This window comes from Tachypleus tridentatus, chromosome 8, assembly GCF_004210375.1.
Source record: "Tachypleus tridentatus isolate NWPU-2018 chromosome 8, ASM421037v1, whole genome shotgun sequence".
NCBI classification, from domain to species: Eukaryota; Metazoa; Arthropoda; class Merostomata; order Xiphosura; family Limulidae; genus Tachypleus; species Tachypleus tridentatus.
This window is the reverse complement of record NC_134832.1, coordinates 116,445,899-116,470,319: the sequence shown is the minus strand read 5'-3', so window position 1 is coordinate 116,470,319 and position 24,421 is coordinate 116,445,899. Positions and strand designations below refer to the sequence as shown.

Here is a 24,421-nt window from a genome sequence, read left to right as displayed (position 1 = left end):
ATGGATTCTGCTCATCTGAATTTATGTTAAATAGAACAACTATGGATAATATTTGTCAAACTATTAATATTGAGCAAGTATTTTGAAAATGATATGAACAGTCTCTTAAAATGTATTTTCTGTGACAACATACATAATCTGTTAAAACACAGACCTGTTTACATGTTTCATTAACCAAGCTAAACCTTAAACAAGAAATTACGTCTTTAAATGTAATATATTTATTGTTATTTTACTGCTATTTTTTTTCCCTTCCATACTTAAAATTTACCAATTTTCCTATGAATACACATTTAATTATTATTACCTCTTTATTAAATAAACTACCAAAACAGATCAAAAATAAGAATTAACTCAGTAATTAAAAGCTTATTTAATATACCAATCCATCTAGAAGTACATAACATCATTAAAACAAACTTCACAATAATTAAAAATGCATCAACTTATCACTTGAGCAACCTTGTTGTTAACAGTATTTCTAGTTATAACAACAACATTACAAAGTACATGATTCTGCTTTCCATTACTATAACCTTAAATCTTACCTAAATATTATTTTCCCTTTAAAGTTAGCAGGAGGTATCCACTTTGTTATAAATTCTTTTTTATTTTTCACATTTCCATGAGTCAAGGCATTCTGTAACACAAAGCAGTGAAAATTGTGTGAAATCTTATTTATTTGTAAAAAGGGCTTCAAGCACTTTATTCTCTAATTTATTTCATTTGATTATATTTTGACTTCTACTAAAAAAGAAACACACAAAAACTGAACTGCAGGACAGTACAGATCTTTGCTATATATTATTATTAAGGGTCCACAGTTAACACAGCCTAACTCACTAAGAAGTATACACAAGGATGAGTACATTATATCAAAATAATCCTGCATATTCAAAACCACCTAGTCGCATGAAGATCACAACCAGTATAAAGTTGTTGTGGAAAAGGAAGGGATCACAACTACATTGTCATAATGTTAACAGTTTCACAGCAAGTATGATGCCACCAAAAACAGATCATTTTACAATGCAAAACATTCTTGCACTCAGATCAACAACGTGTTCAGATTGTGGATTTACCATTTATAAGATGTGGACATCAATTGTACTAAATTTAACTGAAAAAAAAAAAGATCAACTTTGGACATCATGACTATTCAAAAAGACCTACAACAAGTTATACACTTGCCATTGTAAGCAAATTATGTTGTCTTGTAGTTGGTGAAAATCCACAAATAAAAAGATCATGGTAAAAGCCATTCATGTATCACAGGCAACAGTGAAAAATAAAGAAGGATGTCTGTAACTCAGTTCAGATGTTCAAAAATTGTTTCTATGACACATCTGTTCAATTAACCATCACATACTTTAAACAGCTAGAGAATGAAAGATATATTCAATATGGAGACACACTGGTCAAGCCACCAAATACAGCATGCATGAATCTATTTGCAATTAGATTGTTAAAACAGATGTTGGAAGACCATCATCCTCCTACACTAGATAGTTTATGATAAGTCTACAGAGATATGTCAAAAGTACGAGGTATGTTCAAAAAAATACGCGGACTGACGTCATAAAACAAAATGTACTTTATTTAGAAGTTACAGGTCTGGGACCCCTTCAAAGTACTCTCCTCCCCAACGCACACCCTTATCCCAACGGTGTTTCCACTTCTTGAAACAGTCCTGGTACGCTTCTTTTGTAATGTCCTCCAGCTCCTTCGTCGCATTTGCCTTAATCTCGGGAATCGTCTCAAATCTTCTTCCTTTCAAGGGTCTTTTGAGTTTGGGGAAGAAGAAAAAATCGCAAGGAGCAAGGTCAGGTGAGTAGGGGGGTGGGGAAGAACAGTGATCGAGTGTTTGGCCAAAAACTCACGAGTTCTGAGGGCTGAATTTCGCAGCAACGCGGTGCATCTTCAATTTTTCGGTCAAAATCTCGTAACAAGATCCAACTGATATCCCACACTCTTCAGCAAGCTCCCTATGTGACTATTTCAAGTCAAAAACATGCTAATGTTTCATTAGAAAAATGTGGACTATATACAAGTAGAAAACATTAACTACCGTAAGTAGCTCCACTGTATTTATATAAACGTAACTTTTTACATCACAAAGATTTGGGGTTCAGCTGAAACTTTTGGCCCCTCCCCCCCCCCTTCATGCATTAAGTTGACAAAATTTCTGGTTCATCAACGATAGTGCTGTTACTTTACATACGTGTGGAGGATTACACTTCTATATATTTTACTTGTACGTAAAGAAATGCTAATAACTTTGGTTATTTACATTAACGTCACAACATAGTTTCTCTATACCCAATCAGAACAATCAAAATTGAATATGAACGAAATAATTTTGTCTGCAACACGTACATGTCAATAGTATGATCAAATCACGCTAGTCACTGGGAAAATTTATCCCCATCTATGTGCAATAGCGATGGACTACTCACACCAAACTAAAATAAAACTATTTACAACGTCCGATAGCCAAATCTAAATGCAATTTCACAAAGATTATTAACTATGCAAGAACACCAACCTAGAACTTACTTCAGTTTATCAAAACCTAATTATAACTGTTATTCGGCAGCTCAGATATTCTCAATGCAATTTCAACTCTTAATATTGTTTTAATATTCTCCACAAATACATACTATTACAGGTTTTAAAAAAGTAATACTGTTATATTTGTTAATCATCTTGGAGTAAAAACTCGATAATATGATTAATATTAGCTTGACCACAAACTTGTACAGTAATTAATAGTTAAAACTGATTCCATGTTATGTAAAAAAAGTACACACTTACTGTATCTATCTGTTTTACATAAAACAGGATTTAAATTATTTTCATTTCACTATTAAGTCTACGGAATTAAAAGGCTAAAAGCAGGGGTTCGATTTCCCTCGGTGGGCTCAGCAGATAGCCCGATGTGGCTTTGCTATAAGAAAACACACACACACACACACTCTTCATTTCACTAGATTTAATTTAAAAATAATGAATCGTTTGCCTTATAAAAGGGCCCGGCATGGCCTAGCGCGTTAAGGCGTGTGCTTCGTAATCTAAGGGTCGCGGGTTCGCGCCAAACATGCTCGCCCTCCCAGCCGTGGGAGCGTTATAATGTGACGGTCAATCCCACTTTTCGTTGGTAAAAGAGTAGCCCAAGAGTTGGCGGTGGGTGGTGATGACTAGCTGCCTTTCCTCTAGTCTTACACTGCTAAATTAGGGACGGCTAGCACAGATAGCCCTCGAGTAGCTTTGTGCGAAATTCCAAAACAAACAAACCAAAAAAAGCCTTATAAAAATCTCTCAGGAAAAGAAATAATAATAATTTATTTATTATATGTACGTTTTTAGTCAACAAGTTATATATAACACACTTAATCATTTTTATAAACTAATATCATTAAAGCAAAGTTCGCATGCACAAAATTGAATAGAAGTTTAGAGTTTACTGTAAAGTGAAATAAAGAAAAAATAAAATACTCTTAATTACTTTGTATTCTAAACGTTTTAAGAAAATTTTGTACCATTAATATGTGTGGAAAACACAATATTGATTATAAAACCACCTTGTTTGCTGAATTGCAATTTATAAGAAGACTGTCCTTGTCCGCAGTAAACTTTCCATCGATGATATGTGATGAGTTAGCTTTCAATCGAGCCTCCAGAAGAAATCCTTTAAATGGCTCTCCTCTTGAAGAAGAAATTGTAACTGAAACTGAAGTTTCTTAAACTTTAGCTTTAAACTGCAAGAACAAATGCTCTCACAAATATTAATAAATAAAAAATAAGACGCAGAACTTTATAGTTCATCTGAAGAGTTTTAAAAGACTTTTTTTTCATCCCCTGTTTCGAAACTCATGAGCGATCTACTATTGCAGGTCTCAGAGACATTGCCGTGACATTTCAAAGGAAAAAGGAAGAACAATAAACAAAACTGTCCTACTTTTCAGTGGTGTATCTACTCTCATATCTTATGGATGTTCCTAGAAGTTTTAGCTGTGTTTATACTAACACTTTATTTTCACACATGTTCTTTATACAAAGTTTAATTTATTTGTTTTTTGGAAAGAGCTCTCTATACGTTTGTCGAAAAAACTCTTTTTGTTTGTTAAAAATAGTTCCCTATTTTTTGTCGAAAAAAAGACCTTCTGTGGGCTCACGTACATATAAAAAGTAAAATACAATATAACGAATAGGTCCTCAATGATTTCTTAGAAATTTCTCATTTTTAAAGAGTATATTTATTCTCTTTGGGTCAATGGGCTTTTTCATCAAGATTCCCTCTTTCTTTCAATAATAATATATACATAAAGGTGTTTACAAAATCCAAGGGACTCATTGTTTGTTCTGACCTGGAAGCAGGATCATGCCCCCCCCCCTACTGACAACATAGGGATGATTGATAAAACTTTTCAGATGAAATCATAGACACATTCACATATAAGCTTTCTTTTGAACTCCATTGGTAGTGATTATTAGTTAACTGTTTTAGAACATAACTTTATTCTTTAAAAAATACCGTAGCCTAGAAACATACCTTTGACCAAATATTTACTAATATATTATTCGAAACATTAATTAATAATGCACATAATTTATTAATATTATTAACAAAATTATAACTTTAAAGTTATTTCTAACGATGTTGCTTCCGAAGACCAAAATCCTTCAACAAATCCGATTTCATATTGCTGTTTTTACTAAAAACTGAAATAAACAACAAAAGCAGATACCTTCCGAGACATTTCCATATGAATCAAGTTTTATCTTCGCTGATATAATATAAGGTGCAGAAGAGTTCTGTGGAGGAACACCATGTTTAGGAATCATTTTTTCACATGCCAGAGGTGGGGCTCCACTGCTTAACGTGGAACTTTTCGAAATGAAAAAGGCTACAGCTATGATGAAAATGAGGGGTAGTCTGGAAAATCTGATGTACTTCATGATGTATATGTATTAAAATCTTGATTGTACAAATTATCTGTAATGAGAACATAAAAGTCAAGGTTAAGGGAATGCTTCCAAAAACATCATAACATTAAGATAAATTACATTTTTTTGAGTTTTAAATTTCTGAGAAGATGCAGATAATCTTCTAATGTTTTCCATGATTTACATTCATGCTTATGCAAAATTACAACAGCTACTCCCCCCATATATGCACTCTCGCAATTGAATATATTCGTTATTTTATGCTCATAATTAGCAGCAATGTATAACGAAGACGTAGAAACAATAAAATATTTAAGACTAAAATGACATTATTTGCATAATAATATTATTTTAATTAAGGTTCACGTGCAGTACTCTATTCTCCCTTTTTTACTGGCTAAAAGAAACATTTTGATTGACGTATTATATTGTACGTTGTTACAAAAATTTGTACTTCCAAATACACAATCAAGAGATTGTATACAAACGTGTAAAAGTTATTTTTCCCTTTTGATAGGCTTGGCATGGCTAGTTGGATTAAGGTGTTCAACTCGTAATCTGAGGGTCGCGGGTTCGAATCACCATCGTACCAAATATGTTCGCCCTTTCAGCCGTGGGGGCGTTATAATGTGACGGTTAATCCCACTATTCGTTGGTAAAAGAATAGCCCAAGAGTTGGCGGTGGGTGGTGATGACTAGTTGCCTTCCCTCTAGTCTTACACTACTAAATTAGGGACGGCTAGTGCAGATAGCCCTCTAGTAGCATTGCGCGAAATTCAAACAAAAACAAACAAACCCTTTTGATAATCACATAGAATATATTCTCATTCAATGGTTTAAACTGTTAAATTTTCATTATTAAAATTTCGTTAAAATCCACTTCTTACAGTTTCTATGTTTGTAGCAAAGCTACACAGTGGGCTGGCTATCTGTATTGTTCCCACCACTGGTATCGAAACCGTTCTAGTGTTACAACACCCACACTTACTGCTGTGTAAAAAGAGCGGAATGGGGGTGGCAACTTTAAAGTTAATCTGTCTTTGAAATATCAAAGGTGGTGATCTTTCCAACTTTTTGTAATTCTATTACTTATTTTAATATGTGCTGTGAAATCTCTTATTTAGTCACACACCATTAGTTTCCACAAGTTCCAAAGCCAAACAGATTAGACCATCAAGTTATTGTTAAAACTTCAGTTTTTTTTTATAAAATTTAAAGCCACTTTAGAGCAAATTTTCATCTCAAATCATATGTACAATAATGATGTGAACTGCAACTTATTTCTTTGGTCATAATTCGCGTCCGAATTAAAACTATGATCTGATCCGAAATATGGAATGCAAGGTAATTTTTTTTCAAGAAAATGGTAAAATAAATTAATTTAACATGTTTAGCAAAACAGCACTCTTAGTAGATTGATGCTATCTCAAAATGAAATGTGTAAACCATCTATAGAAGATCCGGTAACAATATTTGAACTGGTTTCTTAACCTATAAAACTGGATATGTGACGTATCTTACAGTAACCAATCACGACGTAGAAATAGAAGTGTTAAACCAATTAAAACCTTTAAAAGCAGTATAACATTGGTACTTACGCGTAAATATTCATAAATTGTTTTTCTGGAAGTTGGAAAAAAGTTTTGGATGTAGACCAAGGACTTTGTATGAGGTGACTTTGGAATTATTCCTAGTTAATGGTGTTACCGTATTTTACTGTCTCTTGAAAGAGAGAGCATTTTCTTTATTTCACCTAATAAGTTCCTAGAAACCTTGAAGGCTGATAGTCAGACTATTGGTCCGCTCGATTGTTTGCTTTCTGTGCTACAAGGTACTTGTCAAGTAGCCTGCCTAGTCTTCGAAATGCGTGAATGTTTTTATTTTTGCTTCAAAATGATATCTTTGAACAATTTAGCAGGCTTGGCATGGCCAGATGGTTAGCACGCTCCACTTGCAATCTACGGCTCGCGGGTTCGAATCCACGTCACATCAGACATGCTCGCCCTTTCATCCATGGGGGCATTATGTAACGGTCAATCGCACTATTCGTTGGTAAAAGAATGGCCCAAGAGTTAGCGGTGGATGGTGAAGACTAGTTGGCTTCTATCTAGTAAGTTAGGGACGACTATCGCAGATAGCCCTAATGTAGCTTTGCACGAAATTAAACAAAAAAAGCAAGTGACCAATTTACAGAAAGTTACAGCGAGTAGCTATCTTGAAAATATCACTCATGATTGATGAGCATGCACCTAATTTAATCCCACGGTTGGTGTTTGCCAAACTGTTATTCTCAGCATACCCCCTGGCGTATGCTTACGTGCTTGGTTAATATACTTTGGACTAATATTTAATTAATTAATGTGATTTAGACAATATAAATAAAAGAGCATGCAAAATACTAGAAATTTAAACATTCGTAAGTGAATGCGATATGTCTCATTCCATCTATATTATTCGACAAGGTCTACGGAATATAGCAGTTTTAAGAGAGAATGGTATTCAAGGCAGAGGAACAAGACATGAACTACAACATATATACTTCAAAAAGATATAAATTTTACACAATATTAACTTGAGGTTTCACTGTGGGAAACATCTGTTGTAACATACTCAATTTTGACCTTATAACACATACGCCACCAGGACCGGCGTCACTTATTTTGCTGCTCTGTGTAAACGTGACTGTGCTCTCCCCCTTTCCCCTCCTTGAGTCATCTGTAGACAGCAGCAGTGTCTTGCTTTAACTCTATGCTTTACCGCAGAATGACGATTTTGCTCAACAGGAAATGTTTTGCTCGTTCAGGAAGCAGCTGGTGATACGAACAATGGAGCTTACACTGACTTGGCTGCAGCAAGAAAAATACCTGGTTCATGTGAACAACGTCTTGGTGTTTCGTCACACGTTTGCATCGGTGACTAAGAAACTGAAAACGATATTCTAGACTCTAGAGGATGGAATAATGCAGGCTAGAAGCCGAAACTAGGAACGTGTGCACCGAACTAGAATTTCTTGACCTTTTTCTGAGTAGAAGATGAAGTCTACCGACCCTGCTAAAATAACAGTGGTACAATATTGTCCTTAACCTGTACCCCAATTAAAAAGCCTCAGTTTCCTTAGTTTTGCTTCATATTACCGACAATTTGTGGCTAACTCTTCAAAGGTCGTCGTACCGTCACCTATTCTCACTACAGCTCAGATGTACTTCAGATGGAGCAAGGAATGTGAGCAAACATTCAAGTCTCTGAAATGCACTTAGTAGAATCCCTAGTGCTGGTATATCTATGACCAGACTATGAGGTCTCTCTGAATACTGTTGGATACTATGCAGTATTACCTTAGATGAAGACTAAAGTCGAATGTGTAATTATCTACATTAGTTATATGCTCACGACTCCTGAACATAGATATTGTACGACTAAGAAAAAAATGCTCCAGCTTGTAGATAGAAAGTTAACCACTTGGGTTGTAGCATGCACCAGTGAAGTAGCAAATGAGTTTTAAAACTTCAGAAGGGATGATAGCGCCTTCGATAGTTATATTGCATTATCTGAACCCATAACATGGTATTTATCATAGAATTATCTTACCATACAGTAAGGTTCTGTTCATTTGATGAATATCTTAATGTTGAATACCATGCGGGAGTTTAAGTCATTTACATGTATGTCATAGCAATGACAAATCTTACAGTAGGTAATTCTCCCAGTAGGTAGATACCCCAATTAACGGTTCTTAACCTCTCTGAAGACTCGATGCAGTGAAGCAAGGTGGATCTGGCTCAGTATAAGCTGAAGAACATGGTGAGGATGCATTTAACATGTGCAGGAAGGTACATTACATCATTGTTATCAACTATCGTGCCCTTTGGTTTTCAATAAGAGCTTCAGGCCCTTAGAGCTCTGATGCACAATATTCTACAGACTGGAACAATATAACGACTGGAAAGAACCAATGTGCTATTAACATCTGTAATAATATTTTATGGTGGTTTTACTGGTCACATTCGAGTTGAGACATTTAGTATTAGTGTAAGCTATATACAATGTACCATCAAGAAAAAGATCCAGCCTAAACAAGGTAAACTACAGCAAAGGATTACTTGTTCTCCTCTACTACTCCATTCACTTTGCTAGTCACTTTCAACTATTTCACTGAGTGGGCTGAGTTTATCTATTAATTAATACTTTGATAGAGTCCGCATCAATTCTAATGTGTTGGCAGAGCACTGGATAGACCAGATTGAATAATTTGAAGAGATCCGCAAGGATCCGAGAATTAATTTAAGCAGCCATCACCCAAATGTTCTCTGAGTTGTGTAAAGTGTTATACTGATGAAAATTCGTTTGTTCGTAACCAAAACACTCTCAGTCTAATGGTTTAGCAGGGTGGGAGATACAGATTACCATGTGAATGCTTGCCGCATTTCTTAATCCCAGCCATACTGGCTGGAATAAACATTTGCTATACATCATTATGACTTAAAGAGCAAAGGAAAAGAAAGTGGCAAAATTTTCACCAAGTTTTGGTTTTGGAATTTCGCACAAAGCTACTCGAGGGCTATCTGTGCTAGCCGTCCCTAATTTAGCAGTGTAAGACTAAAGGGAAGGCAGCTAGTCATCACCACCCACCGCCAACTCTTGGGCTACTCTTTTACCAACGAAAAGTGGGATTGACCGTCACATTATAACGCCCCCACGGCTGGGAGGGCGAGCATGTTTGGCGCGATTTGGGCGCGAACCCGCGACCCTCAGATTACGGAGCGCACGCCTGAACGCGCTAGGCCATGCCAAGGCAAATTTTCACCAAACATGCTCATGTTTCTTTAGAAAATCATGTTCTTGTAGATGTAAGCAGACGTTCTACGATACCAAAAGAATATAGGAGTGGACTAAGATATGCAGTAATAGACTCATATGATTATCAATTAATACCTAAGAAAGACTGTCGTATGACAAAAGAGTTAAAATGACAAAACAACTAAGGAATAAATTGCACCAGCGTGGAGACTTCATATAGTTTTGATAAGTATCAGCAGCATGAAAGAGGCTTGTATTTGGTTGGATATGTCCTTATTTCATTTTTTAACATATCATTCCATTGACATGCAAGTTACAGTGATGAAGAAGCGCTGGAAAACATGTAGAACACATCGACAAGCTGCATTAGAGAAGCCTCTTGTGCTCCGGCTTTACTGAGAATCAGATTTTGAGGCTGATAGGTAAACAGAGGTCAAATATGCTGTCTCTTTTCACTTTCATTAACCCAACAAGGAGGAAAAAACTGAGTACTTATCTGGTTGTGTACAATGATTTAAATGAGGAAATGCTGTAGTTAGAATCACAAGGTAGCTTTGACACTCGTCTGAGTCAATTACATCGTGATCGATATGGCTGGGATTACCCAATTACTGACAGTATGGATGAACAATTAGTTGAAAACTTCACGCGTGAATGAAAATGAGTGTTCCTTGCTTTTTAAGCCATTGGGTGATATTTCACAATACAATGTTTAACATGTATTTGGTGATTTCCACTTGATTACCAAAAGTTAGGATGGTTTGTTGGTCATAAAATTAGTTGGACTAAAAGGACTTTGTGATTCTTGCTTTTCGAACTATTAAACAGGGTTTAATTTCAAAAGATAGTCACAATATATCAAATAAAACAGCTCAATTATCACATAAGTTTGAGAGAATGATGGTACTATATGTAATTCCTATAACATCAATAATTTTCACAACTGAAGATGATACCAGAAATTTAAAAATGCAGTTGTAAAAGTATTGTAATTTTTAATTTCTGAGCTGAACTATTGAGTATTTTTGTAAAGCAAAATTTTGTCTAATGTTTCGCGAGAATTATCTGATTTAGCCAAATGTTTAGAGTACCCTTCCTTGTACCCTTATTTATGTAATGAAGTGGTTGTGTTCCACCTAAGAGTGAACTGACATTTATTGCAACAACAACACGAATATTAATCGTGGTTGATGAGAATTTCCTTTGAAAAATCTTGGTTTGGTAGAATTCTGGTAGTCATTATTTATCTGTTTTGTGATGCCAAAAAATAGAATATAATTTGACGGCTCCGAGATGGCAGCATATCATGATACCAAGCTACTGTTATATATTTAGCAAAATCAACTGAGAAAGTTAATGAAAAACTGTATGTGATTTAGAGATAGTCTGTTTTAAGTTACTAACGTAAGCAATTGTGTGTAATGTTGAAATACAATTAAAGCAACATGCATGCATAAATCAGCATATGTGCGAGTGCGATCTTGCACAAGTGTATGAGCATTGCATTGTCATTCATGAGTGTTGAATTCGAGTTTATTAGATTTATTTTATTTTTGTTTCTTCTTGATTTAGCAGTTCGTCATGAGAGAAAACGGTTAGGTTTTCTGTGTATATTACGGCAAGGTAACACCTTGTAATTAACTTGATTTGACTATGAATTCAAAGATCTGTTGCCACAAAAATGCACTTTGTACTTTGAGATTGTGGGCGTGTAATAACGGTGATTGTCAAAACATACCATTCGATTAAACAAGAGTCGGTGGTTGGTGTGATTAATTATGTGCCTTCGCTCTCTCTAGCCTTTTGGTTCTAAATTATGGATGCCTGCAGCAGATAGGAAAGTTTGAAACAAGTGAATAAAGTGTTCTTCAGGAAAGGAACAAACACAAATATGTAGATTATTATGGATCAGAAAGTAAGACTAAGTTCTGGAAAAAATGAAATAAGAATTATGTTCTACAAGAAAAGAACATAAAATTTTTGCTTTTATCATATGATATTGGATGTGATGGTTTATTATTACTATTTTTGTAACCACCATTTTTCAACATCGTTTTGATAAAATATAAGTTTATAGATAAATAATAATCTATACATCAAGACTACTTTTATTCCTACTTATAACTGGTGACTTAGAAAACCTTTGGCTAGAAATAAATCAAAGATCGATTCAGCAAAATAGAAAAAAAAAGGGTATTAGTCTACATTCAGTAGTGCATAACAAAGACAGTACAGACCTTATCTACAAATAGTAATTAAAGATCAAGAATTAGAGTAGCTTAATCCACTCAGGAGTGTACAAAGATTTGAGTAAATCATATTAAAAGAACTTTTAATATCCAAATCAGCAATCCCACAAAAATTACAGCCGAATTAATTAAAGTAGGAAGGAGAAGCATATATACGAACTCCTTTTTTACCTTGTTGAGTGCTTCATCGGCGGTGCAATGGTATCAATAATTGATTGCTTTCAGGAAGGGTACAAAAAGCATTTCCTGACATAAAGTAAAATATTCTTACACACAAACCATAAAGATGTATTAAAATTGAGGATTTAGCACTTTGAATATGAGGATATCTCCTGTAGTCAATAGGATTAGGAAACAAAGGAATGTGGATCAATTTAGGGTACTACCACCATCAAGAGAAAGATATGAAATATGTCATGCATCAGTTTTGGTGAGTAACGTATGGCATCTTGTAAAAAGTGAGAACGTACAAACACAAACGTCTGTAGCAAAAGCCATCGAGCATGCACCTAACTCAGGTGTTTATAAGCTGTTGCCACAACATACCTGTTTAACTATATATTTGTATTAGTGCACAACATATGGTCTGACAACCAAATACAGCCCCCTAACAGTTTTAATCTGGTATTTAAGTATTTTAATATTATAAATTTAAATTAATGGCTCACATTAAAAATGTAAGTGTATTGTTATTTTTTCATGAAGTACAGACTAAAAAGTGTTGAATCTTGTTTCTCATTAGCACGTTTGTAAGCATGTCCTTAGTGTTAAAATTCACCATTGATTCCATTGCATCCTTTATTTGTGAGCTTTTTCGATTAGCTCCCTAGTAATTAAGTGGAAATTCTGCAGACTTACAACGCGTAGTTGATAGAGCATATAAATCATTGTGTAGCCAAACTAAACGTTATTGATTATTCTGTTGTTGGATTTACAAGGCTGTTCCGTTTATTAATTATTATTTAGTTTATTTAGTGATTTAATATTTAATTATCATTTAGTTTTCGCTACAAGAGTGTTAAACGTTAATTATTCCTAAAAGTGTTAGTTGTGAGACATTTTGTTGCATAAATCTGTGCTAGTCGTACGTTGTATATCTATTTTAACTGTTGTACAAGGTTTTTGTAATATTGTTGATGTCATGTTACTCGAAACTTCTAAGTTTTTCATAATGTGTAATATTGTTGTTACTAGAGAAATAAATGTTTTTAGAATTTTGTCACGTTTCATAAATACTCGCAGATTCAGAAGTAAGTCAGTGAAATTAAAAGTGAAGTCAAAACCGTGCGTCAGTTTAACCGTAACGAACGATTTCTAAAGTGAGTTTCACAGCTTGTATTGTAATAACAGAGAGAGAGAAAAAGAATTTGTCTTGTCAAAGGGTGTTCTAAAGTAATTGAACCAAACTGTATTGAATCTGGCGAAAAGGAGACAATAATTTAAAGCTCTGGATACAACAGTGGTAACTAACAATTATAGTAGTTGATTTAAAGTGGGTGTCATAGCCTTGTACTATAACAACAGAGGAGAATAACTTGTCCTCTTGAAGGCTGTTTTAACGTAAATGAACCAGTCTGTCTGGACTTTGACGAAAAAGAGGCAAGCATTTAAAGTTCTGAATGTAATTATAATAAACATTAGTGTAACTAATTTTTTTACATGCTTTTGACTTGTTTTGAATATATTACTTTTAAAAAATGGATTGTGGGATGCCCATTTATGTGGAATGTAGAGGATTTAATCCCTTCTATATCTATTTTTATTTTATTGTTTCAGTAGTCAAATAATTTTAGTGCACACATTGTACATAACATGAGTTTATCCGATCAATTAGCCATCAGTGAATTACGGTTTATAGACGGGAAGAATCATTGGTAGATTTTGTGACGATTAATATAAATGTTATCATAGCCATCTTCGTGGGGCCAGGTGGGTTAAGGCGTTTGATTCGTAATCTGAGGGTCGCGGGTTCGAATCCCCGTTGCACCAAACATGCTCGCCCTTTCAGCCGTAGGGGGGATAGTATGTGACGTTCAATCCCACTATTCGTTGGTAAAAGAGTAGTCCAAGAGTTGGCTGTGGGTGGTGATGACTAGCTGCCTTCCCTCTAGTTTTACGCTACTGAATTAGGGACGGCTATCGCAGTTAGCCCTCGAGTAGCTTTGCGAGAAATTCAAAACAAACCATATTCGTAATAAACAAACGATTAGATCTATAAATTACTCGCTATGTCATACCCCGCGGCATTAGGAGTTTTTCTGTCATTTTTATCAATTATTTTATTTCTGATTTCCGTTTATAATTACCAAGATTTTCTCCCGTGTGTCTCTGATTTGGAGAACATTATTCCCCTGTTGCCTGGAAAAACTACTACAAGTCCCGAGGCTACTACGTATTAGTGTATGGGAAAGTCCAGGATATAGAGGTGCCCAAACGTTTGTAGTAACGAGATAAATAGAAAGGGCAAATGATTCTAAATATTTAGGTTAAAAAAGAAAATATTACAAAGAGAGGTGCCTTTTCATATTTAGAAACTTAAAGAATTTTGATTTCTTGGAAAAAGACCTCATTTTAATTTCAGATTTTGTGTTCCTTACAAACATAGTTTTTTGCTATTGCTGCCATTTGCTTGAACATCGTATAAAATGAACTAATAAGGCCTACTAGCAAATAAAATGAAATAATCGTATCTTGTATATTATCTTCAGCAATTCAGGACAAATCGTGAGAAGCATGGAAGATTTAAAAAATTTAGTTAAACTCCACGACATTTAAAGTTATATTTAGCACTACGTAAACCAAATACTGCTCAGCATACATATCGTGTTACACGAAATTAGACTACTTCCTTGTAGCAGCTACACGTTTTGAGAATTACAGCAACTAGTTTATCGTTTATATTTATGAGAGCTACACGCGATAGCAAGTAAATCAGGTTAACTAGCTTTCGCTGAATCATTTGTTCTTTCTTGTTAGCACTGAAATAGAAATACGAATGGCTTATATAAGAAGTATTAAAAATGTAATTCTTTTATACTAAACGCTTTGTAACTGGACTGGTGTTTTTGCTGTTTTGCTTTTTAGTTTATTTTTATTTTTACTCTTAACACAAAGGTACAAAACGGGCCATCTTTGATATGTCCATTAGGGTATTAAAACTTGATTTTTGATGTTATAAATACTCAGATTCACCGCTGAGCTACCAATGGGGAGGGATGAAAGGAATATGACTGGACAAACTAAATCATTAATCTTTTGACATTTATCTTTTCATTGTGCATAACGTGTACTATAAAATATTCATTTATGGTAACTTAAACGTTTACTTACAATATGGCACTTCTAGCAGAACGTTTAACTTGTGAAGAATAATCATGGAAACAGCTTCTTAGGCCCGGCATGGCCAGGTGGGTTAAGACATTCGACTCATAATCTGAGCGTCGCGGGTTCGAATCCCATTCGCACAAAACATGCTCGCCCTTTCAGCCATGGGGACGTTATAAAGTTACGATCAATCCAACTATTCGTTGGTAAAAGAGTAGCCCAAGAGTTGGAGGTGGGTGGTGATAACTAGGTGCCTTTCCTCTAGTCTTACACTGCTAAATTAGGGACGGCTAGCACAGATAGCCCTCGTGTAGTGTTGCGCGAAATTCAAAATAAATAAACAAAATAAAAAAATAGCTTCTTTCAAAGCAGTTACAGTTCTTTTGTGATGTCAAACAATCTGTAAAACTGAAAATGATTAGTATTTTGATTGGGATAATAGCTAAGCTATACCAACGTCTCCAAGTTTAGTGTTTACCTACGGATATATAATAAGAGAACTTTATATTACCGAAGTGTTCCAGACTTCAGTTGTATATTGCTATGCTGTGTGTGTAGTTCTGTATGGTAGAAAATAAAACGATCCTATATATGCGCTGTATAAATCACACACAATGATTCATGATAATACTATGTGATTATTATTTTCTTTGTTTGTTTTGTTACAATTTTGGAACAAACATGCCCCCCATCATCCAAGATCGGGAAACGTATTCAAATGGAAGTTTCTATTCGTCATAGCACAGGGCTCCAAATTGCAATGGTGGTCCCAAGAGAGGGTAAGGTTTTGTCTTCTTTCCAGCAAGGTTATGGGCAGATGTACATACTATACATTTTCAAAATCGTCAGATGTTAGTTTTAAGTTACCTAAATATGTTAGTCGTATGTTGGCTACGAAATTACTTATACAACAAGAACAACAACAAAAACACGAATCCAAACATATAAAGCAAGGGCATTTCCGCTATAATTAACTTATTAGCATGTAAAAACGTAGTTACTTAAACTCTCGACAAGGATTATAACATTTCAAAATCAAAATGTTAGTGTAATACACGAACATTTTCAGAAAATAGTGATCGTGTATAAAGACAGACAAGACTAATCTTTACCCTTACGTATAGATTTTGACCTTTTCAGATTCGGAATCAGTTCTTTTACTTCCAATTTTTTTGAAAGGCTAACATTTTCTATATTGAGTTACAACACTTGGACTTTGACACCCGTATTCAAATATTCATATAGAATGATTTCTATGTTTCAACATTGGCTAATTTGGTTGGTGCATCCAGGGATATGCTCTTTTGGTCACTACACAAATGCGCTCGTAAAAGATGTAGGGATATCTTTTACATATTCGATCGGGTTACAAGGTGAAATCTCCTTCTCATAAGGCTTAGTAGTGATCTTTGCCCTTTGTCGCTGAATAATTTGATTTTTAGATATATATTACATTTATTAAACTATTTGAAGAATACATTGTAAGGGAACCTTTAGAAATTACATTTTAAAACAGAACATACTTCAAATAATTTTATTAAAATGTAATCATTTTTAAAACAAAAACTTACTGGAAACCATTCTTTGCAACTATTATATTCGTTAGTGTACGTTCTGTGTGATACGTTTTATTCTAAATAAAAACTAACTTTGTATTAGTAAATTACCATATCTGTTCTTATTATTTCACGTAGTTTATCTCGCTTTCCTGCCATATTCCAAGAACAAAAAAACTTAATAATTTAGTATTAAGCAACTTAATTTTAGACGTCATATGAAAGTTAACAAGAACTGTTTGAAATGTAAATAATCATTACCATTGCAGGAAAAAATAAAAGCAAAATTTACAATAAATTACTTAATCATTAAAAAGAATTATGAAGAGTATATTATATAACGATACTGCTGTATTTTGAGAAATCTGGTTTCTAAATTCAAACTACCTTGTCCAATTTTTACAGTTGGTTTCTAACTTCACATTACCTTGTCCAATTTTTACAGTTGGTTTCTAACTTCACACTACCTTGTCCAATTTTTACAGTTGGTTTCTAACTTCACACTACCTTGTCCATTGTTACAGTTGGTTTCTAACTTCACACTACCTTGTCCATTGTTACAATTGGTTTCTAACTTCACATTACCTTGTCCAATTTTTACAGTTGATTTCTAACTTCACATTACCTTGTCCATTGTTACAGTTAATTTCTAACTTCACACTACCTTGTCCATTGTTACAATTGGTTTCTAACTTCACACTACCTTGTCCATTGTTACAGTTGGTTTCTAACTTCACATTACCTTGTCCAATTTTTACAGTTGGTTTCTAACTTCACACTACCTTGTCCAATTTTTACAGTTGGTTTCTAACTTCACACTACCTTGTCCATTGTTACAGTTGGTTTCTAACTTCACACTACCTTGTCCATTGTTACAATTGGTTTCTAACTTCACATTACCTTGTCCAATTTTTACAGTTGATTTCTAACTTCACATTACCTTGTCCATTGTTACAGTTAATTTCTAACTTCACACTACCTTGTCCATTGTTACAATTGATTTCTAACTTCACACTATCTTGTCCAATTTTTACAGTTGGTTTCTAACTTCACACTACCTTGTCCATTGTTACAATTGGTTTCTAACTTCACATTACCTTGTCCAATTTTTACAGTTGATTTCTAACTTCACATTACCTTGTCCATTGTTACAGTTAATTTCTAACTTCACACTACCTTGTCCATTGTTACAGTTAGTTTCTAACTTCACACTACCTTGTCCATTGTTACAGTTAATTTCTAACTTCACACTACCTTGTCCATTGTTACAGTTAGTTTTTAACTTCACACTACCTTGTCCATTGTTACAGTTAGTTTCTAACTTCACACTACCTTGTCCATTGTTACAGTTAGTGATACAAAATAGTTCACAATAATACTTTTCACTTTATATAAACAATTATCAAAACAAACCACGATAAAATATTTCCCTGCTGAAAACCAACTGTCACTCCGCTAATAAGCCCTTAGTACTTATACCCATATTCCTAAAACTATGCAACAAATTAAAAATATTATTTACCGATTATACGGAGAGAGGCCTACCTGTCCTTAGTTTTAACATCGGAACGAGAACTTCACCAGTACATGACACAAACTTAGCAATTTAAGTCCTCAGGACTTCATTGTAATAAAATTATAACCTTCCAAAAAACTAGTCCACCCTCTACAAGAATGATTGAACCAGAGCGTTTCCTCCACGTTTACTAAACCAAGTAATTACACTAACACAACTTTCTCAAAAACGTTGGGCTTCAAGCAGTAATTGTGACGTCACACACGTTCCATAGTGAGGACTTGTTTCTGTGATTATCAGCATGCTTGCTAGAGAGCAATGAATCGTTTGAGACATAATTTGATTGTCCCACTTTTATTATTTGTAGCGTATATTCTGATTATAAAACTCGTTGAGAAAGAGATTTACAAGAGTTTTCCTTAAAGTGGAAAATACTGCGTAAAGAAGTAAATAATTCACTTAGCACTGTTATTCATTTCGAGGCTGAGAAGTGATATATGAATTAACACATATATTGATAACAAACGACAAAATATTAATTCATGAACCATGGTTTAGGGAAGTGGTAGAATATCGATAGTTCCTGACGAAGCTGTAACAAGGAAATATTGAGTCTGCAGATATAGGTCGTGATTTTATTTACGTTTATAGAAATGTCTCATAATAAATTCCAGTTTGCGGTAAACAAAGTTAACAATAATAACTGAAAACAGTAAACAAATTAAATGTTAAATTAACACTTTTGCTGTCTAGTATTCCAACTTAACTTTTATAAAAGAAAGATATCAAACCATACTTCTGAGTGACTTAGATATCTATGGATAAAAAAGATTTTCTCCATCTTCGAGACCCATATTTTTATAAATCTAATTTATATTATTTATCGAAATTGCAACATCTTATATTCATCTCTCCATTAAATTTTGATTGAAAAGATTTGGTTACAAATGTACTGTCGTTTTACTTTGGCAATACAAAACAATAGTTGGAAACTCGTGACAAATAATTAAACAATAGAAAAACTGTGCTTTGCAAGATTTGTTCTGTTTTTGTAGCTTGCCGTCAAACCTTGTATTACATATTTGTTTTGAATATTTGTTTGTTAATGAACAAGAATAAAGTACTCCTTCACATTCTTCTAAAATATTGTTTTCCAAACTGATATGGGAAGGATGGCGAGGGAAGTAATGTGGGAACGTGAATACGTTTCTTTAAGTGCGAAGATACACAATGGGCTATCCGTTCACGACGGTTATCGAATCTTGATTTTTAGTGTTATACGTCCTCAAGTTTACCGTTGAATTACGGGAGGCGGAAAATAAGAAGATTAATGGTTGAAATAAAACATAATTATACACTTACCTGTACCATAGGCGCCCTCAGGAAGGAGCAAGAGGAGGCATTTGCCTACCTTTATATTTGACTAAATATTCCACATATTATGATATAAACTTAACATCCTAGTTAAAATAAATTTTGTTTTGTAATTTTTACTAAAACAGTAAATTGGTGTTAGAATTTAAGCACGCATAACACATTACTTTAGTCTGTTGATTAACACTGTAAAAGTTGATCCTCTAGATGAATGTTTTGCCCCAACCCCGAAAATATTTCTATGGGCACCCACGTTTGAGCCGGTGGTGCACTGTACACCTTTTAGTATTTAGTGATAATTGCAAATGGTTGTTTTTTTTTATATTAGTATATATGGATGGAAGTCGTAGAGTGCCAAAAAGAGAATCATTCGTAGAACTTTGAGTAGGCCATGGTTTAGTGGCTAGTGTACCTGGCCTATGAGTCCAATAATTCGTGGTTCGTGACCCATTTCCGCGAAAACGCGCCACACAATTTGGACTGTTGGTGTGCTACAGTACCAGTGATTATCAAACAGAGTACCTCAAGGGTTGGAAATATTGCTTTACTTCTAGTCTTTCAGTTTAAAATTAGAGACGGATTCGAGTAAGTAGATCTTTGTGTATAATTCTGAGTAAAAATGTGAAACAAACAAACTTAGAATGTTATGGAAAACAACACAATATAAAAAGTTCAAACCTCTTCGATGGAGTTGTCAGGGAACTAAAAATAATCACGGAAGAATCAAAGCAATCACCAGTAGCTAAGGATAAAGAAACAGAGACTAACATAACAGCAAACCACAAATTCCAACATTATTGTCACCAAAGCTGTACACAGTTTCATTCATAAACAAAAATACACTTAGAATAACACTTTTGAAAGCCACCAACATAACCCAGTTTTGACACAAGCCATAATAAAAAATCTCACCTGAGTTTAACCTTATAAACATCAAACTAACAATATTTCTATACGAACATGTTTTGAGGGTCTCACCTCAGCGGCAGGCGCTTATTCACACACACACAATAACACACTTCAAAATAACATCTAGACTGTTTAGATATGTTGATACATCATGAAGCCTCTCTCGCAGTATTGGTTTTTAATTTATCGCAAAGCTACATGAGGGATTTCTGCGCCAACCGTTCCTAATTTTGCAGTGAAAGGTTAGAGGGAAGGCAGCTAGTACACTAACTGTTAGACTACTCTTATACCAACGAATAGTAAAATTGAGCGTAATATTATAAAGCTCCTACTGTCAAAAGAGAGAGCCTGTTTGGTAGAAAGAGGATTCGAACTGGTGACTGTCAGATTTTGAGTCAAAAACCTTAACCATCTGGCTTTGTTAGCCCCACTCACGATGTAGCTAGAAGTATACACTATACAGTGGAGCGCCGTTAAGCCGCGGTATTTGGGGGGTCAACCTGCTTAACCGCGGCTTAAACCTTTGTGACTGAAAAGCCGAAGTCGCCAACAGCTCCGCCGAGGAGCCTTATCCGGGCCGTTGCGTGATCATTATATCGGATTATCGAATTAAAAATAATACTTTAATTATTGATCACTTTTTTCACGGATTTACCGCGGATTAACTTTAATGTATGGAGAGGTGTGATTCGGTAACAATGGTGGCCTCCATAAAGCTGACATAGAGAGCGGATAAGGTAGATTAACGGTCGATTTCTATTGTAATATATTTTATTTATTTCCCAAATTAAAGCAAATCCTTTATAAATATCCCCTTGAAGTTATAAAGCCAGGATTAAATTCTTAAGCCGCGTTTTTACGCGGTGAGCCGCGATAATCCTCGCTCACAAGACTTGCTACAGCGGCTTAAGCGATTTCGCGGTTTACTGGTCCGCGGTTTAATGGCGCTCCACTGTACTGTGTTGTATGAAGCGTTTCCAACATATATGCGTACCTGGAGTTCATTCAACTTTTGATTTTTCCGTTTGTGAAACGTAAAGATTCAACTATAGTTTCTCACACATCACAATAACATAACTTTGAGAATTGTGATTAGGTGTAACCTACTTATCATCTTCACAGGTGGATTAATAAATAGACTGATGTATCTATTTATTTTTTTAAAAGACAAATTTCACTCACTTAAAAACTAGTTTTTGTTTGTTTATTTTGAATTTCGCGCAAAGTTACTTTTATACGAGTTCATGTAAGTGGATACAACTGTGTCGGAACGGGTTTTAATTATGTCTAAATAAATATCGAGTTTTGAGCATCAAAAACTATGTTCCACTATATACAGAGACGGAACTAGCCTGGGGCAGACGGTACAATGCCCTAGGGCTCGTGACTCCTGTGGCCCAAGTCTGGTCTTCTATAAAAAAAACAACAAACGATTCCGATAACTTTTTGCCCCAGATTTCCTGAACTTTGTGTTCCGCCACCGACTGTATATACGTATTCATACATATCTGTGTGATTCTCAGATAACGAAGGTCGCTGAAATTAGTTCTTGTGGTCATCTAGCAAGTAGTTAATATATTATTGTTTCCTACAGGACTGAATTACAAGGTACATTATATAAACAATAAGTAAAAGTACTCGTCCCAAATAACGGGAGAAGTTTTAGTTGGCCCGACATAGCCCGGTGGTTAAGGCGCTCGACTCCTTATCCAAGGGTCACGGGTTCGAATCCCCGTCACACCAAACATGCTCGCCCTTTCAGCCGTGGATACGTTATAATGTGACGGTCAATCCTATTGTTCGTTGATAAAAGAGTAGCCCAAGAGTTGGCGGAGGGTGGTGATAATTAGCTGCCTTCTCTTTAGTCTTACACTGCTAAATTAGGGATGCCTAGCGTAGATAGTTCTCGTGTAGCTTTACGCAAAATTCAAATCAAAGTTAAACAAAACAGATTCAAATTAATTGCTATTATAGAATTATTCAGCCGTAGGCTAAAGTAGCACGAAAAAGGCGTGTACACGAATAATAGAAGTATGTCTTATATTTAAGTAGGACATGTTTAGTATGAGAGTTTAAAGTCAGTGTCGCTTTATTCGTGCCCAAAATACTTTTAACAACTAGTACTGGCCAGGTGGTTAAAGCACTCGACTTGTAATTCGAGGATCGCGGGTTCGAATCCCCATTAGACTAAACATGCTCGCCCTTTCAGCCGTGGAGACGTTATAATGTGACGGTCAATCCTATTATTCGTTGATAAAAGAGTAGCCCAAGAGTTGGCGGTGAGTGGTGATGACTAGCTGCCTTCCCTCTTGTTTTACACTGCTAAATTAGGGAAGGTTTGCGCAGATAGCACTCGTGTAGCTTTTCGCGAAATTCAAAACAAACCAAACGAAACAGTTAGCAGCTGTCCCCAACGGAAAGGTTAATATAAATATACACATATAGTATGACTATTCTTGTGTGTTGTCCCAGAAGTCTAACAACTTATCAGATGTTAACTAACGACCAGTTTGTATACTTTTTTAGCTTGGAGAGAAAATTGTCCAATTCAACAAACTTTTAAATGTCGCCTTCGTTGTTTTTGTTCCATGCAAGCAGATACATTGTAAAGACCGGTTTCACGTTAATGGTTGCATGTAGGTAAGCTAATGGATACTGGCATAAGTATTAAAGATCTGCGCAGAAACTTTCATAACAGGAAGGGGAAAACGTACAGTATACACAGAGCTGTTCGTAATAATAAGAAATACATAATACACAGAACTGTTCGTGATAATAGAAAGTGGAGAACACACAGAACTATTTATAATGATAAGAGGAGTATATAAAGAATAGTTATTAATTAGTAATCAAAGAAAGCGAAGTATGTATAAATCAGTTTGTGCAGAACAGACTGGAATACTAGAAAGTGGAGTATGGATTTGGGATGATACATACATATATATATGAGTGTTTGTGCAGAACAGACTGGTGTACTAGAAAGTGGAGTATGGATTTGGGATGATACATACATATATATATGAGTGTTTGTGCAGAACAGACTGGAGTACTAGAAAGTGGAGTATGGATTTGGGATGATACATACATATATATATGAGTGTTTGTGCAGAACAGACTGGAATACTAGAAAGTGGAGCATGGATTTGGGATGATACATACATATATATATGAGTGTTTGTGCAGAACAGACTGGAATACAAGAAAGTGGAGTATGGATTTGGGATGATACATACATATATATATGAGTGTTTGTGCAGAACAGACTGGAATACTAGAAAGTGGAGTATGGATTTGGGATGATACATACATATATATATGAGTGTTTGCGCAAGACAGAAATAGGGCCATATAATTACCTTTCTAAAATAACAATGTTTACTTTGTGTTCCTAATTTAAGAAATGATTAACTGAATAATTATTAAGGTAAATCCTGGCTTTAGTTAGAAACTAAAACACTTCCTGTTTTATAAAATACTTTAGAATACGAGGCTATATCTTTACTGTGGTATGGTACAATGTATTACTTTCATAAGCTTGGCCTTACACGAAGTAATAACGTTCATCAATTTTCATATATATCAACAGGAAGAGAACTGAAACATGCACTTACTTATCCAGGACGAATCAGAAAGGGATCCACCACATCAACTGCTTTCCCGGTGCACGCTTTTACCTTCTATAACGAACGTACGAAAAGTTTATTGCTAACTGACTACGAGCTTTCGACCGTCACTCTAAGACTTAACAT

At 34.9% G+C, this 24,421-nt stretch overlaps 1 protein-coding gene across 10 annotated transcripts in view; it reads right to left on the bottom strand.

Annotated features, from left to right (window-relative positions):
- The window catches only part of LOC143223278 (putative ferric-chelate reductase 1 homolog), a 39,798-nt gene extending 15,377 nt beyond the window's left edge, over positions 1 to 24,421 (bottom strand). For 4 of the 10 annotated variants that reach the window (XM_076451044.1, XM_076451047.1, XM_076451041.1 and 1 more), the window contains exons 1-4: positions 24,284 to 24,420; positions 4,749 to 4,996; positions 3,582 to 3,730; positions 549 to 640 (exon numbers count right to left, since the gene is read on the bottom strand). In XM_076451044.1, coding sequence (XP_076307159.1) covers positions 549 to 640; positions 3,582 to 3,730; positions 4,749 to 4,959 — 452 coding nt within the window. In that variant the 5' untranslated portion in view covers positions 4,960 to 4,996; positions 24,284 to 24,420. Of the gene's footprint in view, positions 1 to 548; positions 641 to 3,581; positions 3,731 to 4,748; positions 4,997 to 18,395; positions 18,603 to 24,283 lie in introns of those variants that run through there. The other 6 variants (XM_076451039.1, XM_076451045.1, XM_076451042.1 and 3 more) reach the window with 4 other exon arrangements.